The sequence below is a fragment of the Rhododendron vialii genome, chromosome 9a (assembly GCF_030253575.1).
Source record: "Rhododendron vialii isolate Sample 1 chromosome 9a, ASM3025357v1".
NCBI lineage: Eukaryota > Viridiplantae > Streptophyta > Magnoliopsida > Ericales > Ericaceae > Rhododendron > Rhododendron vialii.
In genome coordinates this window covers 15,699,908-15,717,859 of record NC_080565.1, presented here as the reverse complement: position 1 = coordinate 15,717,859, position 17,952 = coordinate 15,699,908, and the positions used below count along the sequence as shown (strand labels likewise).

The following is a 17,952-nucleotide window of genomic DNA, read 5'->3' as shown; positions in this document are numbered from 1 at the left end:
CACAAAAATATTTGCATTGGCTCCGTACCGCGGATAACCAAGCTATACCTCACCATGGTTCCGTTTTTCCCGGATCCCATTGGAACACACACACAAAACACACACCACACAACGGGCTACCACGTCCGGCCACATTGTGGTTTTCACAATCCACGCAATGGGCTACCAAGTCCGGCCACATTACGAGTTTTCATACACACAACGGGCTACCAAGTCTGGCCACGTTGCGGTTTTCAAAACAGTTCAACCTTTTCAAACGTTTCTTTTACACACGCACACGACTCACATAATGTCTCCCAAAATCGGTCATTATGTAGTTTCAAAATATTTCCTTCCTCGGAAAACATTTCTTTTAATTAACCACACCCTAGGTGTCATGTTTCTACTTTCTCGGTTCTCGTGTCTCGTTTACATACAAAGACTCCGCGGTAGGACAAACGTAAGCAAGAATCATCCTAACAAGATCATCCAATTCTATATTACTCATCACGCTCAATTACTACTTATAGCATAACGCCACATGTACGGACGCCTTTGGAGTGTATCACTTATGCTTTATTCAAAGCACAACGCCACATGTACGGACGCCTTTGGAGTGAAATCACTTATGCTTTATCACATACCACAAGTAATACAAGCAATTCATATACGCATACTCATAACTATCTTAAAGATCAAAATACGAATACTTCTAATCAAACGATAAGTACGTAAGGATGAACTACATATAATTAGGAGTAGTAGATAGGGATAATCTACCGTTCTTCTTGGCGGTAGTCGGCTACGGAAAGTACGTCGGTGGTCGGGCGGAGTAACTTCCTACGGTAGGCCTCCGGTAGCTTCGAAAGAGAAAGGTTTCTCTCGAAACTTCTACTTGACTAATACTACTACTACTTTTGGATCGAAGGGTGGTCGAGTGGCGGTCTAGTGGCGGCCTAGGTTGAGTTTCTTGAAGAACTCAAGAACACTCAAGAACACTCAAGAACAAAGGAAGAACTAACAAGAACAAAGAAAGAAACAAAGAATTCTAGAGAGAAGGAAGAGCAAAGCTTGAAGGTGTGAGTTCAATGCTTGGAATGGGGTGCTATTTATAGGCAAAACCTTGGCTCCTTCTCCCTCTTCATGGCCGGCCCCCCTCTCTCTCTCTCTACCTCAAATTTTGACACATGGCAAGCAATCTTTGAAAGATCAAAGCCTAACCCTAGGCTTGCATGGCTAAGATTGTCCTTGGATGGGATTATGGGAGATTTGGTTGGAAGATTTGGAGACAAAGGTACAAGATTTGTCTTGAACAAATCCTAGAAGTACAAATGGGAGTTAAGTTTGGTTAGGAGAAAGATTCTCCAAAGATGAAGAAAAGATCAAGGAAAGATTATGGAAGGTCAAGTCAAGGTACAACCCATCTTCCTCCTTTCTTCCTTCCTCCTCTCTCTCTCTCTCTCTCTCTCTCTCTCTCTCTCTCTCTCTCGGGTTCTCTCTCTCTCTCTCTCTCTCTCTCTCTCTCTCCTAGTACTACATATATATATATATATACATATAAACAAGAAAGAATAAATACAAAGTACCAAGTACAAGATTTACAAAATCAAGTAAGAATCTTAATTAAACACATGTTTTCAATAAATAAATAAACTAGTGTACTAATGTACTCTAGGAAGATCAACTCCCCAATAAATTAATTCAATTGGGTACAAAAACCCTAATACAAAATAATAAAAAGGTACTTAGGAGAATATTAGGCCTTAAAGGCTACAGGGCTACTAAGTACTTTCAAAATACAATTTTGGTACTTCATCACATGGGCAATTAGGAAAAAAAAATGACTAGTTTAATAAGTCCATGTACTTGTTTGAAAGAATAAGGCCATTACCCAATGGATAATAAATCCCCTAACATTTATTGTCCAATGGTCAATAGCTACTAGGAAACTTTTATTAGAAAAAATAATTAAAAGTACTTTTCAAAAATATTTATAAATGTCTATTCAAGTACTTTGCTCAAAACCCCTTTAATATAAAGAATTGGATTTCTATTATCCAATGGATAATAGTTCCCCTAACTTTTATTGTCCAATGGACAAAGAATAAAACCAAATTAATAAAAAGAAATAAATAAGTAATTTCTAGGGTTTGAAAAGTTTGACTAGTCACATCAACTTTATTGGAAGGTTCCCTAGTCACATCGGTACTTTATTTGGTCAAAAGACTTTATTACCCAATGGTTACTAACTTCCCTAGCGGTTATTACCCAATGGATAATAGTTTCCCTTGCGGTTAATAACCATTGGACAAAAGAGTACAAGTACCTTTTATTAAAATAAAATTTTGAAAAGACTACATGTACTTTTATAATAAAAAGTTTATTATCCAATGGACAAAAATTACCCTTGTGGTTATTAACCAATGGATAATGGAGGGGTGGGAGAATCCCCAATAAACAAAGAATAAATGTACTTTGCACATGTTTTTATAAACCATTAAAATATTATATCTAGTACTTTACCAAAATATTTAAATGGGAAGCCTATTGTCCAATGGATAAAGATTACCCTAACCATTATGGACCAATGGGTAAAAGCAAAAGGTTCAAAAGGTCCAAAGGGTTTAAAAGGTCCCACTAGTAACTAGGTAAGTTGGTTGCTTGGTTCTTCCAAGTAGTCGGTTGGAAATTAACTAAATTGGTCACGTAGGTTTTTCTAGTCAAGAGTTTATCCAAGGACCAAAATCTAACTGCGATGAGTATTAACAAGAAATCATATAACACTTAAGAGAAAATAAGTAATTTAAATAAAATTCAAATATTTAACGAAATTTTTATTGACCAAAATTCAGGGTCGTTACATAGAGACTGTGGGGAGGCATTTCATCTCATGGGTTCAAAATGTCGTGCCTTCTAACATAACTTGTGCATACCTGTGTGACTAACATTCATCTGACTACTTGGCATTGCAATTGCATTATCGTAGAATAGTGTAGAGTTATTAACCCGTGTTGGGAAGTTAGGGGCTTTGACCTCATAGCAATAATGTTGTGATTAATAATTTTCCTTTCTTATATCATGCAGTAAGATGCCTCTGAGGACGCGTGATAGATGAGGTGGGGCTGGAAACCGAGGTGGTTGTGGCCATGGGGTACCTCTTGAGGATGAGGTTAGTCAACATGGGGAGAACCTAGGTGGGAATCCGGGGGCAGGGGCTGGTCGAGGTGCAAGGGTACCTCACGCTCAGAACTAATTTGCTAGGGATTTCGTCGCGGTACTTGCAGCTGCAAATCTTTTAAACCAAGCTCCTAGAGAGAATGCCAAAGATCGAGCCATGGTAGTGATGTGAGAGTTTAGCCATAAAAACCCTCCGGTGTTAGATGGGACTAGTAGCGACCCTTTGGTAGCTGACCATTGCCTAGCTCAAATTTGTAAACTCTTTAGAGCTCTCAATATCATTAAAGACAACATCAGAGTAGGTATTATGGCTGTTCAATTAGTTGGGGAGGTCGGTGAGTGGTGGGAATCTGTCCTAGAGTCAAGGAAGGATGCGAGGAGAGCGGCAAGGACCACGACTTAATCAAATGAACCGGATGTTGAGAATTTGACATGGGCTGAGTTTGAGGTGCTTTTTGAGGAGCAGTATATAACGCCCCTAATTTTGGGAACTTTAAATAGACAATTTTTATTGAAAACTAAATAGAGTCTGGCTCGATATTATAACATAACTCTTACAAAAGTACTTTTATTCAAACACGGAAGGGAAACTAGGGTTCCTATCTACTGCCCCGCCTATTCCTCCATCCTAGTCAGCTCCTCGGCTCCAAAAGCTTCCAAGGTGTAGAGTTCACCCTGTTCATTTATAAGATCTGATACATTATACTAGCGTCACCACCAATATAATATGTCAGGGTCACCAAAAATAATACCGTGAGCTACAAAACTCAATAGAATAATCCATACCCACAAACCCTTAACTTATGAACAATAGATCATAAAATTAACGTTTTCCACTTAGTACATGCATATTTGACAAAACAGCTAACAATGACACATCCACGTTCACTATCCAAACTAATGTTGGTGTCCATGATTTCTAAGTTTCTCCTACGCGACTTCACGTAGACCACGTCACCATTTTTCCACATTTCATAAACCAAATCAACAATTCAAAAATCGTTTTTACACACCCAACCTCGGTTCCGCCGTTCCGGTCTCCCGAGTATCCTCACAATGGTTCTGCCGCAAAGGGTTCCTATTGACATACAAAACTTGCATTGGCTTCTCTCTGCGGATAACCAAGCTACACACCCAACCTCGGTTTCACCATTCCGGTCTCCCGAGTATCCTCACAATGGTTCCGCCGCACCGGGTTCCCATTGACACACACACACACACACACACACACACACACCATACAATGGGCTACCATGTCCGGCCACATTGTGGTTTTCAAACCGTTTCTTTTGTCCAAAACACATCTTTTCATTAACCACACCCTAGGTGTCATGTTTCTACTTTCTCGACTTCCGTGTCTCGTTTCATGCAACAACTTTGCGGTAGGACTTTTCACATACGTAATCATAAATCATTCATTGTGATCTTGAAACTAAACTGGCAAGATCATCCAACTCTATATTACTACTCATGCTCAAATCACTACTTAAAACATAACGCCACATGTACAGACGCCTTTGGAGTGAAAATCACTTATGCTTTTATCACACATCAAGTAATACAAATAATTCATGTATACATGCTCATAACCATCCTAAAGATCAAAATGCGAATACTTCTAATCAAACGTTAAATTCCTATCTTTCAAAATCCATTCTTTCATTCTTTGTGGGAAGTTCAAAACAACATATGTTTATTGAAGTAAAGGTCGATTATTCAACATGATCTTATATCCTTTAGCAAAATAAGTATACTAGCTACCTTTCTTCATGCTTTTCAAATTATACAAACAATATACAAACTTCGATTATACCTAGAGTAAAGAATAGAAATATTCTACATGTACTTAGAGATAGGGGATAAGAAGATTCTACCGTTCTTCTTTGGCGGTAGGGCGGCTACGGAAAGTGAGTTGGTTATCGGACGGAGTAACTTCCTACGGTATGCTTCCGGTAGTTTTGAAAGAGAAAGGTTTCTCTCCAAACTAGATCTTGACTATACTACTTAAACTTTTTGGATCGAAAGGGTGGTCAAGTGGCAGTTTAGTGGCGGCTTAGGATGAGTTTCTTGAAGAACACAAGAAGAACTCAAGAACAAAGGAAGAACTCAAGAACAAAGGAAGAACAAGGCAAGAACACAAAGATTTCTAGAGAGAGAAGTTGAAGGATGAAGGTGTGAGTTGAATGGCATGAGGAGGTGCTATTTATAGCAAAATTTGGGGTCCCTTTCCCCCCTCTTGACCGGCCTCCCCCTCTCTCTCTTTTCCTCATTTTTTTGCTCCAATGAATTGTCAAATCAAGCCTTCAATTAAGTCATAGCCTTCCCTCACTAGTCAATCCAATTTTTAGGCCATAAACTAGGTGATCATGAAGGGTTTTTGGCTTGTCATGTCCTAGGAAAGCTTGTCTTGCAAGAATGAACATAATAATTGGCTAGGTTATGCTTAAGAAGTCTAGAAATGGGTTGTAAAGTTGTACTTAGGTTGAGTGTGAGGTTGGCTAAAAGAGATAACTTGATGGAGTGTACCGAAGCATGCACACACACACCTCTCTCTCTCTCTCTCTCTCTCCCCTTCTCTCTCTCGGCCTCCCTCTCTATCTCTGTTGTACCATGTGCCTATATATGTATATATGTATGAGTAATACTAAGTAGTTTTAGGTCTAGGTAGTCTTAAGTCTAGTTGAAAGAGAAAAGGTCATGGAGAGCTTTCAAGTGACCACTCAATGGAAAGAAAATGATTAAGACTTTCCTAGAAAGCATATATGGTCATATAGGCATGCTTGTAATAGGCTATGAGGTGTATATACCTATATATAAACACATATATGTACTTAGAGAATCTAGGAAAGTAACTTTGGTGGGCAATTTAGGTTTAAGGCTATTAGTCTTAGGGTTGCATGCATGGCAAGGCTAAGTTTGCTTCTTTTGGAAGCAAAATGATGGCTTCCTATGGTCCATGATTTGTATTGTCAAATCACATATTCATTGGCAATCTAATGTCCATTGTCCAAGGGATAAAAATTTCCCTAACAATTATTGACCAATGGGTAAAGAGGTAATGATGATAGGTATGGCCTTGAAATTACTAGTCATGGGTATAATGATTACCTCTAATGGTCTAATGGTTCAATTAGGGTTGGGAGGGGTTCACAAGACTCAAAGATGGTAAAAAAGGTCCATCTAGGGTTAGGAGATTGTAACTAGGTGAATTGGTAGTTCGGTTTCTCCAACCAATCGGTTGGAAACTAATTCTACTTGCCCTGTGGGATTTCTAGTCAAGAAATATAATTTTAAAGGGCTTAAATCTAATTATGATGGATTATAGGGATTAAAAAGGAATTTTCAAAGTAATACCAAGTAATTAAAAAGAAATTCCAATATATAACGAAATTTTTATTTATTGAAAATCAGAGTCGTTACATAGTATTTTCCGGAAACTTCACGTGAAAATCTGAGGGATCAATTGGAGAAGTTAGAGCAAGGAAGCATGACCGTGTCGGAGTATGCACAAAAGTTCCAATCCTTTTCTCATTTTGCGCCAGAGTTGGTAGCAACGGAGGAGAGAAAATGTAGACGCTTTGAGAAAGGGTTGCATAATGCCGTAAGGAGGATGGTAATGGTGGAACACATGACGAAATATACCGAGGTAGTTGAGTGTGCGAGAAGTATTGAGATACCGAAAGAAGCACAACGGAATAGGGGAGTTTGGGAACCGAGACAACCAATCGTGAGTGCGAGTTCTTTGTCGGGGAGCTTTGGGAGTCATGGGAGGAAAGGCCAACGGAACCATCTCAGGCACCACATGGTAGTTCGTCGAACCTTAGGCCGCCTTCTTCTTCTTTGGGGACTAGGGGTGCTTTGTTTAGACCTTATCTCATGTGCTACAAATGCAACCAATATGGACACATTCGTGCTCAGTGTCTGCACCTCTCAAAAGCTTGCTATGTATGTGGGAAGACCGATCATCTTACTAAGAATTGTCCTCAGGGGTTGGGAATTGTAGACACCCTAATCTGGGCTTCTAGATTAGTTTACTTTCGATTTTTGATTCCCCAATGATGAAACGGATCAAGAACACCCCGGGAATGATAAGTATTTGAGCTTTGAGTGTTTGAAAAACCCTTGAATCCCTAACCTTAGCCAAAAACCCTACCGGAACACGCTGGTTTGGAGCCTGCGTGCGCAGATCAACTTGACAGGTGTTGGACAATGGTCAAAGCTTGACCATTGACTAACGCATGAATAGGTGGTACATGCGCGAGCTTCACCCAAACCCGTGTGCGCCGGTCAAACAGATAGGTGGTGGTCAACAGTCAAAGCTTGACCGTTGACCCACGCGCGTGTTGGTATGATGCGCGCGCAGGGCGCAATACGAGCGCGCCGGTCCAAGCCTTCCCCATCACCTTTATGTGTTGGGAAGCTTAGCCACCAAGTAACCAAAGCCAGCCTTGTGGACTAGCTGAGCTCCTCTCTTTGCAACTCCATACCTACCATTTCTCTCCCTGTAAATACCCCTATGGTTCTTCCATTAAAAGGGTTCAAGATTTTAAAAAGGATTAAAAAATCCTACAACCATTTTCACACCTTTATCAAGCACAACCACCTTGTTCTTCAATCGTCAAACATCCAACCCCTCAATCAAGCCTTCAAACATCAAAGCTCAAATACTCTTTCAAACCCAAAACTAAAGGTCTAACATACCTACTATTTTTCTATTCTGATCCCTGAGGGGGGCTGACAGGGCCAAGGCTGGTAATCAATACCAGTCCTGACCCTAAAGCTAGCAAGGTTTCAAAAACCATAATGGTGAGAACCAACGCGCGTCGGTCTCATGTACATGTGCGCCACTCTGTGGCTGTGCGCGCGGATCTGCGTGGGGATTGGTGTCTTACTAATTTACGTCATTCTCTGTATATAGATCACTATAAGCATGCTAAAAACCACTTTATTGCTTTCTAATGTTGAAATTGCTAGCTTGCATTTCAATACTTAGTTCTGTTATGTTGGAACACCAACTGGGGTATATCTGGACATGTCCCAGAGCCTCAGTAATGTGAGAACAAGTACTGAAAAGTAGCCTGGATGGGCTTGCTCAAGTTCCCAATCCGCGCGCGCAGGTGTTCGTATTCTAGTGATTTTTCAGTGCGTTGCTCTTGCATGGGTGACTTGGCCTTAGGCCACTGTTTTGTCCCCACACTATTTATGGGTGCTTTGTTAATTTGTAGGGCTTTTCAGCCTATAAACTGTATATTAACTGCCTGTCAACTGCTTGGTTTGTTTTGGGTGAGCACTGGTCATTTCCAGAGCCCAGAGGGTGAGAATTAAAGCTATGGGTTTGAGCTCACTGGCGCGCGCATGTCTTGTAGTTGCGCACGCAGGTGTGAACAGCATGCAATGACTTGTTTAGTGCATGTTGGTTTTTTTCTGCGCACGTCACTCCAAAACAGGGGCCTTCCAGTCTGTTTAAAACTCCCACAACAGTCTGTTTTCATCCTATACTAACTGCTCATCCACACTATCTATCACATCCTGCAAACATGTTACAGCATTAATCCCCGATTAACTGTTTCCTCACCCTAATTGACTAAAAATTGATTAATAAAAGAAGAATTGCAATATTTTCACAAAATGCCTAAGTAGAGACCGATCTCCGGATTGGGCGAGAGGGGTGCCTTAAAACCCTTTCCCTCTCGTAACTTGGCTCCCGAACCCAGATATGGTTATGACGGACTGGTACTTTCACTTTTTTGAATAAAAAACAGCACGACAGGTGCTTCGAAATACGGTTCCTTGGGTGTCGGACCTTCAAACCTGAGTGGCGACTCTGTATTTCGAGCGCTTGCTTCCCCATTTGCGCTCCCTCGATCCGGGACCCTTGCTTTAGGAAAACAGAATTTCCTAAGGGCATGCTGCCCACAAGAATGCACAGTGAGTCTGGTTTCGTGCAGCAGCCAAGAACGGGGCATAGTGTTGGCCAGCAGTTCAAGGGTACTTAGAGGCAGCAGCAGCCTCACTTTTGCCAGACTACGTCGGTTTAGAGTTCCGGGGTTGATAAGGGGGCGAGTTCTTCCACGCCTACTCAGGGTTCTAGTCAGAGGGGAGGTTTTGTGCAGGGTCAGGGTACTAGGGGCGAGTTTACAACATCACTTCTGCTATTCCACCTACCTCTACTCAGGCTTCGGAGACTTCTATTGTGAGGGGTACATTTCTTTTATTCAGCTCCTTTGCTAAAGTCCTCTTTGATTCTGAAGCATCGCATTCTATCATTGCTGCATCATTTGTGTGTGCCTTGGAATTGGAAACGAAAAGTATTAATCCTCCTTTGTTTGTCGAAACACCTCTAGGGGGTAGAACGCCTCTTGACCATATTTGTCAAGATTGTGAGTTGGTTATTCGTCATCGTCGCTTCGTGTTTGACTTCATTGTTTTGGAAATGTCGGGGTTTGATCTTATCTTGGGAATGGATTGGCTATCCATGTTTCATGCTACTATCGATTGTTTCAAGTGTCGAGTTCGTATTTGTCCTCTCAAGGGTCCTTGTTTCGAATTCTTTGGGGAGCATCGGGAACTGTTGGAACCGTATTTATGTGGGTCTCATGAGCTAGAGTCGGTTTACTCATTATTGGTGAGTTTGACATTAGATGAGGATGCCTCTGTGCGTGGGGAGTTGCCCATGGTGGTTTGCGACTTCCCGGATGTGTTTCCGGAAGAGTTACCTGGTTTACCTCCTGAGCAAGAGATTGAATTCTCTATTGATTTACTTCCTGGTACCGCTCCTATCTTTGTACCTCCATATCATTTCGTGCCTGCCGAATTGAGAGAGTTAAAGACTCAGTTGCAGGAATTGGAGAACTTAGGATTCATTTATCCAAGTACGTCTCCGTGGGGAGCACCGGCTCTTTTTATGCAAAAGAAAGATGGTTCACTCTGTTTGTGTATTGACTATCGTAAGCTAAACTGAGTCACCATTAAGAATAAGTATCATATGCCTAGAATTGATGATTTGTTTGATCAACTTCGAGGTGTGACTTGTTTTTCTAAAATTGATTTAAGGTCCAGTTATCATCAGTTGAGGGTTCGGAGGGAAGATATTCCTAAAATCGCTCTTTGTACTCGTTATGGCCATTATGAGTTCGTTGTTATGCCTTTCGGATTGACGAATGCCCCAGCTACGTTCATGGACTTGATGAATCGTATTTTCCATGCTTATCTTGATTGTTTTGTCGTCGTCTTTGTGGATGACATCTTGATTTACTCACCTACTAAGGAAGAACATCAATCTCATCTTACCATTGTTCTTGAACTCTTGAGAGAGCACCAGCTATACGCTAAACTTAGCAAGTGTGAGTTCTGGTTATCCGAAGTCAAATTCTTTGGTCACGTGGTTTTAAAAAGTGTCTGTTGATCCAGGAAAGATAGAGTTGATTATGAATTGACAGCAACCGAAGAGTGTGTTCGAAATCCGTAGCTTCTTGGGTTTGGCCGGGTATTACCGTCATTTCATTTTTGACTTCTCTCGTTTAGCGGCAGTGATGACTAGATTGACACGTAAGGGGACCCATTTCGTTTGGAATGACTCGTGTGATGCAGCTTTTGAGGAGTTAAAGAAGCGATTGACTATTGTACCTATTTTGATTGTGCCCGAACGTGTAGTTGACTACTCCGTATATTGTGATGTGTCTAAGGAAGGGTTGGGATGCGTGTTGATGCAAGCGGGGTGAGTAGTAGCGTATGGGTCACGACAGTTGAAAACTCACGAGCGGAATTACCCGACACATGACCTAGAACTTACGGCTGTCGTATTTGCTTTGAAAAGTTAGTGCCATTATTTGTACGGTGAAAAGTTTGATGTCTTTTCTGATCATAAAAGCTTGAAATAGTTGTTTTCTCAAAAAGAACTTAGCCTACGTCAACGCCGTTGGATGGAGCACTTGGAGGATTATGACTTTGAATTGCAATATCACCTGGGGAAGGCAAACGTAGTGGCTGATGCACTAAGTAGAAAACCAACGCACCTTGGAAGCTTATCGATTCACGAGTGGAAAGCAATGAACGATTTGGGCTCTAATGCTTTGCATTTCGAAGAGGTTCAGGAAGGGGTCACATTATGCAACTTGACTATGCAATCAACTTTGTTGACCCGAGTAATTGAGGCTCAACAACATGATGAAGAAGCGGAGGAACTTCGTACTAGATTCCTTAGTGGAAACGCTCAAGAAGGGTGGATGATCCACGCCGATCAAAGTTTACGCTATCAAGGAAAGTTGTTCGTACCCGTTTCATGTCGGGAAGAAATTTGGCTAGAGTTTCACCATTCTTCGTTAGCCCTTCATCCAGGAGGGACGAAAATGTATCACGACTTGCATAGGCAATTTTGGTGGTCCAGAATGAAGAAGGACATTGTGATTTTCGTGTCCAAGTGTCTCACGTGCCAACAAGTGAAAGCGGAACATCAACGACCCGTGGGGGAGCTACAACCATTACCAGTGGCCGAGTGGAAGTGGGAAAATGTGACCATGGATTTCGTTAAGGGTTTACCGAGATCGCCAAGGGGGCATGACGCTATTTGGGTAATCGTGGACTGTTTGACCAAGATCGCTCATTTCTTACCTATTCAGGTCACCGATTCCGTGGATACGCTTAGCCGTTTGTTTGGGAGATTATTCGCCTTCATGGGATTCCCATATCCATCGTGTCCGACCGCGATCCGAGGTTTACCGTGCATTTTTGGCAGAGTTTGCAAGTCGCTTTGGGCACAAATCTTTTGTTTAGTACCGCATATCATCCTCAAACCGATGGGCAATAAGAGAGATCGATTCAAATTTTGGAGGATATGCTTCATCCTTGTGTGATGGACTTCCGGGGTAGTTAGGAAGACCACTTGTCGTTAGTCGAGTTCGCGTACAACAATAGCTATCAATCTAGTATCGAAATGGCACCATATGAGGCTTTGTTTGGAAGACCATGTCAATCGCCTGTGTGTTGGACCGAACTGGGAGAGGCTACATTTGTAGGACTGGAGATGATTAAGAAAACCTCCAAGAGCATGAAAGCAATACGCCAACGCCTTAAGGAAGCTCAAGAGAGAACAACCAAACAAGTTAATGTGATACGCCAAAGATTGTTGACCGCGCAAAGTAGGCAAAAGAATTATGCCGATCGTCGTTGTCGCCCGTTGTCGTTTGAAGAAGGGGATCATGTATTCCTTAAAGTATCGCTGCGTAGAGGTTTGTCTCATTTTGGGAGAAAGGGAAAGCTATCGCCACGTTATATCCGGCCGTTCGACATAATGGAGAAAATTGGGGAGGTTGCGTATCGTTTGGCTTTGCTACCGAGGTTATCGGGTATACATGACGTGTTTCACGTATCTATGTTAAGGAAATACGAACCGGATCCATTGCATGTATTAGAGTGGTCCGAACTCGAGTTAGAGGTCGATGAGTCTTATGGGGAAGAACCAATATGTATCCTAGATTCATGCGATCAAGTGCTGAGGGGTAAGACGATACTGTTGGTGCGAGTCTTGTTGAGAAGTCAGGGTAGCGAGGAGTCGACTTGGGAATGAGAAGATAAGGTTAGAGAGAAGTATCCGCACTTGTTTTCGGCATAAATACCAATGTGAGTACTTGAGATTAAAGTGTTTAATATTTAGCATGTTGCATAATATTGATGATTATGGCTTTTGCATATCTATGTGATGCATAACCTAGTTGAGCATGGTTTTTTAAATTTTGAGGATAAAATTCCTTTAAGGAGGGTAGAATGTAAAGATCCGTAAATTTCATTATTTAATTTTAATGTTTGTAGTAGAGGAAAAATGGTGGAAAATGTCGTGAATGTGAATGTGGAGGTTAAATGTGCAAGAGTTTGGAAAAATAGGGGTGTTAGTGTTGTTGCATGGGTCCATGGGTGCGTCCACATGGGATAATATTTAAGTTGTGTTTATCATGTATTTTGAATATGTGATAAGTTCTAAGTGGACTCTATAACTTTATATGATAAATATTAAGTGGATTCAACCACTTAAGGTGATGAGTCCTTCAGGGACTCAAACTACCTAAGTGATAGAGATAAGTAAGTCTTATATCTCTACTCTTCTCATCTATATATTCCCATAGCCTACAATAGAAATACATCAGTTGTATTTCTCCCACATATAAAAATACTGTAGTCTCTCTCTCTCCTAGTTCTCTCTAGGGCACCATCTAGCCCTTAGGGATTTGAAACGTGTGAAGTTTGTGGAGGACTCTAGTAGCCTCTCCACCTACGAGGAAGGGTTTCTAATATTTCTTTGTGCAGGGTGTGCGTATTGGTAGGGCTCGTAAGACAAGTCTTCGATCCGTTATATTTGTGTAATCCACAGTAGGTATTTTGTATTACCCGCATTATTTGCTAACAAGTGCAATATAGTGCATGTGTGTATATGTGTGTGGCAGGGAAATTTATTCCCATTTCCTTCCTCACTCTATCTCTTGGTCTCTCTCTCCCTTCCCTCGGCTCTCTCTATCTCACTCATTCCCACATCCAAAAACTCACCTCCAAACTCAAAACCCACAACAATCAACCTCAGCACCATCTTCTACTTGCGTATTCGAGCTCGTATCGTGTTGGATAGAGTTCGGTTTGGTGTATTTTTGTTTGGCTTGGATTTCGGAAGCTAGAGCTTGCTCAATCTCATCGGTTTTGGCTTGGATACTCGAGGTAGGGAATTCTACCTCTCTTATATGTTATTTAAGTGTTTCTATGCCCTTCTCGAGCTTGTATTGGTTGTTATTGAGATTTGATTGAAATCTGAAATTTCTGTCAAAATCGCATGAAAAACACTCTTCCTACTGGTAGGAACTTTTCACCTACCGATAGGACAAGTAAGAAACTATTTCCTAACCAGCTCAAAATCCTTATTCACCTGCCGGTAGGAACTTTTCTTCTACCGGTAGGCCAAGTACAAGATTGTTACGTTCCAAATGTTGGCCTTTCTGTTTCCAGTTTCTATCGGTATGAACTTTCACCTACTGGTAGGTCACGTGCAGAATTCTTCTCTTCTACCGATAAGACTCATTCACCTACCGGTAGGCACAATGTCTAGGAGCTGCTTTTTCCTACATCCTCCGAATTACTTTTTGGAGCTTCTCATCGACTCTAATGGGTTTTTTTATGCATTCTTTCAAGTGTTTTGGAGAGTATTATTTGTTTCACACAAGAATAGTATCCGATGGACTTGAATGAATTCGTTGAGTCAAGAAATGTGAAATGTACGTTATTGCATGTTGAAATACGAACGATATACATAAGCATGTGAAATACACGCGAACACTCGGGGCCCATCGACGGGTGGGTGCCTGGCAGGGGATATCGGGATCCCATAATTGGCTCGACAGGAGCTAATGCTCGTATTGAACACTCAAGGCCTAACCTACAAGGTGGGCACTTGGCAGGGGACATCGCGATTCCATAATTGGCCTGGTAGGAGCTTCGGTTCAGACACATAAAGGATACAAGATGATGAGACACGAATGGAAGGAATATGACTTATGGGTATAACAAGAAGAACGATGGGTGATAGTTGGATATTGAACATATTGGTATGCTTATCTCCATTGTCATTTGATTTCTATCGTTTGTTCTTCCGTATAGCTCATTTGCATATAGAGTTTGCGTAGACTTTTCTACTGGGCAAGTGTAGATCAAACCTTACATCATTTTCAAGTGCTAACCCGGACCCATAGCTTGCATGCTTAGAGTGCTTGGAATGTGGACACTATTTTGAAAGCTAACCAAAAGAGTTACTCATTCATCTTTGTAAATTTCCTTTGAAAGATGTATTTTTAACTTATGTTATAATTCTTTTGATTAAGGAATATTTGTAAACCCATAACCCTCTTGAGACTTGATACTTATGTTAATTTGGGGTCGTTGAGCCGGCGATGTAATATTTGGAAATCTAATGGACTTGGAAGCATAATTATGGGAATGGATGTACGATAATCTTTTGGGTTTCGTACGGAATATTGTGAGGGTTTATTTGTGGAAATTCTTTTATATTTATGTTTAAAAATAGAGGGCGTGACATAGCAGCCTTTTTTCGATTCTTTAGGTATACAGGATAGATTCTAAGCAAAGATGTTTCAACCCTCACTACTACAATAATAGATAAATACCACACCAAGGAGATTCATAAATATCACGATTTTCTGTGAAAGCGTGATAAAAAATTATAGGCTAACTTTTTAATCTCACTTTAAATCAAAAGCTGAGATAAAAAGTGGTGCTTGGCCACATAAAAGAGCAAGATAATAGATCTCACCCTTGCGACGAGATAAAAGAAAAAAACCTCACCCTTACAGTGTGATAGAAGACTTATAAAGACCTCGCTCGTGCGGTGAGATAAAAAAAAAAAGACCTCATCCTTATGGCGTGATAAAAAACACCGATGCAAAAAAGGGTGAGATAAAAGTTCTCACTCTTATAGTGAGACAAAAGACTATGAAAAAAACCAGTGGGAACTTTAGAATTTTTGCGTGTGCGCTGCTTCTGATTTAGGCGCGCTTGGTAAAGTAATTGAGATGTTATTTGCTCAAAACGACGTCGTTTCACTTTAGCCCAAACTAAGCCCTAATTACACTCTCCACTCACACGAAGCTAACTCATCCTCCTGGCCTTGGCCTCTCCAGTACAACTTTCATCTTCATCGATCCCAATCCTCACACGCCACGGCCTCTTTGCCCCCATCCTCACACGCTGACGCCACCTCATCTCTCTCCACCACCACTGTGAAGCACTCTCCACTCACACGAAGCTCACTCATCCTCCTGGCCTCTCCAGTACAAGTTTCATCTTCATCCCCATCCTCACACGCCGCCGCCTCTTTGCCCCCATCCTCACACGCTGCCGCCGCCTCATCTTTCTCCATCAACTCCATGAAGAAAGAAATGGCGCGCTCCCTCTCTATGATTTCTTGTATTCCTCCATTATCCTTCTCCAAAATGTCTTTTGATTCAATCATCGGTATGTAAAATCGCATGGGAGATGAAGATTTTTGTGTATTTTTATTTCATTAATGGAGTCAACCTTTTGTTTTGACACATTCAGTAGACTCGCATGTTCTGATTTAATCATCGGTAGTTTTTAGTTTCCTGGAGAAGGGTTATTCCTAGGTCTTCTCATGGAATGGGCTGTGTGGTCTTTTCATGGAATGGGCTGAGAAGGGTTATTCCTAGGGTTATTCATCTTAGTTTAATTAGTCTTCCTTTGCATTAATAGCTATTGTTTTTTCTAAACGAGGCCTATGGGAGTCATATGCTTGAGGGGTCCCATCCTAGTTAGGAGCATAATTCCTACTCCCTAAGAGCCAGATTTTGATGACATTCTTACTTTTGAAGTTGGGAGCAAGGATCCGGAGTCACCTCAGTAGGAGGATTCTGGGACACAGGACACTGCATAAATCTCAAATAGTTATTGCATTTTGTTTGGACAATAACGATGAAGTTTGTAAACCAATATGGACTATCATTTTTTCCTGTTAGTAAAAAACCATTGTAGAACTTTCTATGCATATGCTTAGTTTCGTAAAAAAATTTAGTGCCAAAGCATTTCTCTAGGAGTTCATGTCTAACTGGACAAGTTGGACACATATACACATGCGAAATCAAAAGCTAGTTTTGGGCACTTAACAAATTTTAGAAGTGTCGAAGTATCGTGAGTTTTCTGGTATGGTTTCTGAGAGATGGGCTATGTAAACCTTTTTTTTTTTCTAAGATTTTCTCTAGGAGTTCATGTCTAACCGGACAAGTTGGACACATATCCACATGCGAAATCAAAAGCTAGTTTTGGGTTCTTAACAAATTTTAGAAGTGTCACGTATTACGAGTTTTCTAGTATGCTTTCTGAGAGATGGGCTCTGTAAACCTTTTTTTTTTCTAAGATTTTAACTAACAGAATGACAAGACTTTCAAACTGTGGTTTGTGATCCACCTTTATTTGATATAATGAGAGGAAAAATCATAGTGAATTTCCTGTTTCCTCTCTCGCCCTTCTATTAATATCCTTGGCATTCTTGGCCTGTATTTGGCTAATACTCTCTCCTATATTACTCCATATTATTTAGACCTGTATATCCAAAGGAATATCACACGTCTTGGACGTTATGATATTTCAATGAAGACAAGAAGAAAGTTTCTAACTGTGACCATATTTAAGAAGGTCCATCTCTTAGAGCATTTGGCTTTATGTTTTCTATTTGTATGTAGTCAAATAATGGAAGTATATGTCCCCTTTGCTTACAGGATAAGAAAGGGTAGGGAAGAGTCAATTTTGTTCCCCTCTTCTCTCTGTGGTTATGTCTTGAAGCACTTCACCCCCACAAGTCCCATGTGTTTTTGAAGTATGGTGAATGTTTACTCTGGATATGACATGCGTAAAAATGACCGTAATACCCAATGACGTTAATACACCTTGATCTTAATACACCTCTTCTTGTCTGCATTCCAAGCTGATTTGTAACGCCCCTGAATTTTGGTCAATAAAAAATTCGTTAAATATTTGAATTTTATTTGAATTACTTATTTTCTCTTGAGTGGCTATATGATTCTTGTTAATTTTCGTTGTAGTTAAATTTTGGTCATTGTTTAACTCTCGACTAGAAACCCTACTTGACCAATTTAGTTGGTTTCTAACCGACTAGTTAGAAGAACCAAGCAACCAACTCACCTAGTTACTAGATGAACCTTTTGGACCTTTTGAAACTTCTGAACCTTTTGCCTTTACCCTTTGGTCCATAATGGTTAGGGTAATCCTTGT

At 40.8% G+C, this 17,952-nt stretch overlaps 1 protein-coding gene across 1 annotated transcript; it reads left to right on the top strand.

Moving 5' to 3' along the window:
* Nucleotides 1–12,088: 12,088 nt before the first annotated feature.
* LOC131299667 (uncharacterized) lies at nucleotides 12,089–12,721 on the top strand. The gene has a single exon (XM_058325247.1). The coding sequence runs from the start codon at nucleotides 12,089–12,091 to the stop codon at nucleotides 12,719–12,721; it is 633 nt and encodes a 210-aa protein (XP_058181230.1).
* Nucleotides 12,722–17,952: the final 5,231 nt, after the last annotated feature.

Bases quoted from the DNA above. Each gene is read 5' to 3' on its own strand.
- LOC131299667 (XM_058325247.1), top strand. From the start codon at position 12,089: ATGGCACCATATGAGGCTTTGTTTGGAAGACCATGTCAATCGCCTGTG.